Below are 562 nucleotides of genomic sequence, written 5' to 3' on the forward strand. Positions count from 1 at the left end.
TGGGCCAGTGTGATAATAAAACACAAAGTTTATATGACCAGGAAATTGAAGGTTTTAACTTCAATGAATTTTCATTTCAGAAAGGCGAAGAAAGGAGGCTGTGCAGGCTAGCAGTAATCTAACCCAGGCTCTGGTTGATCATCTCAATGTTGGGTATGTATATATGAAACAGAAATTCATGGGTTTTAGTCTTTGTACATAATACATCAAAAGAACTCAATTAGTTACTTGGTACATAAGGTGCCCAGAGATAGAAGGGTGAAGTTGCCAAAGAAATTTCACCCTTTGCCCCCAATAATTTTTTTTTTTTTTTTCTGACTTTTGAAGTAATCTATGGTGTATGAGTACAGAATGAATATAAACATACACATATATCAAAATCTAGTATGGTACAGATTGCCAGACTTTAATTTCAGTTTAATTCAAAACAATATTAGTGATATTGCCTTTATACCTAATATTAATTATAGTTTTAAATATTAAGAACAAACAATGAAATGCTATGGCTTTACACATTACATTGATTAAATTTGTTAGTTACATACAAACACATGGAAATGCA

General features: G+C 31.3%; 1 protein-coding gene across 1 annotated transcript in view; it reads left to right on the top strand.

Moving 5' to 3' along the window:
- LOC119593135 (biogenesis of lysosome-related organelles complex 1 subunit 1-like) overlaps positions 1 to 562 on the top strand; it is a gene marked incomplete in the record, with an annotated part of 9,042 nt that overhangs the window by 4,328 nt on the left and 4,152 nt on the right. Inside the window, 1 exon segment of the mRNA XM_037942100.1 lies at positions 81 to 153. Coding sequence (XP_037798028.1) covers positions 81 to 153 — 73 coding nt within the window.

Source organism: Penaeus monodon, chromosome 31, assembly GCF_015228065.2.
Source record: "Penaeus monodon isolate SGIC_2016 chromosome 31, NSTDA_Pmon_1, whole genome shotgun sequence".
NCBI classification, from domain to species: Eukaryota; Metazoa; Arthropoda; class Malacostraca; order Decapoda; family Penaeidae; genus Penaeus; species Penaeus monodon.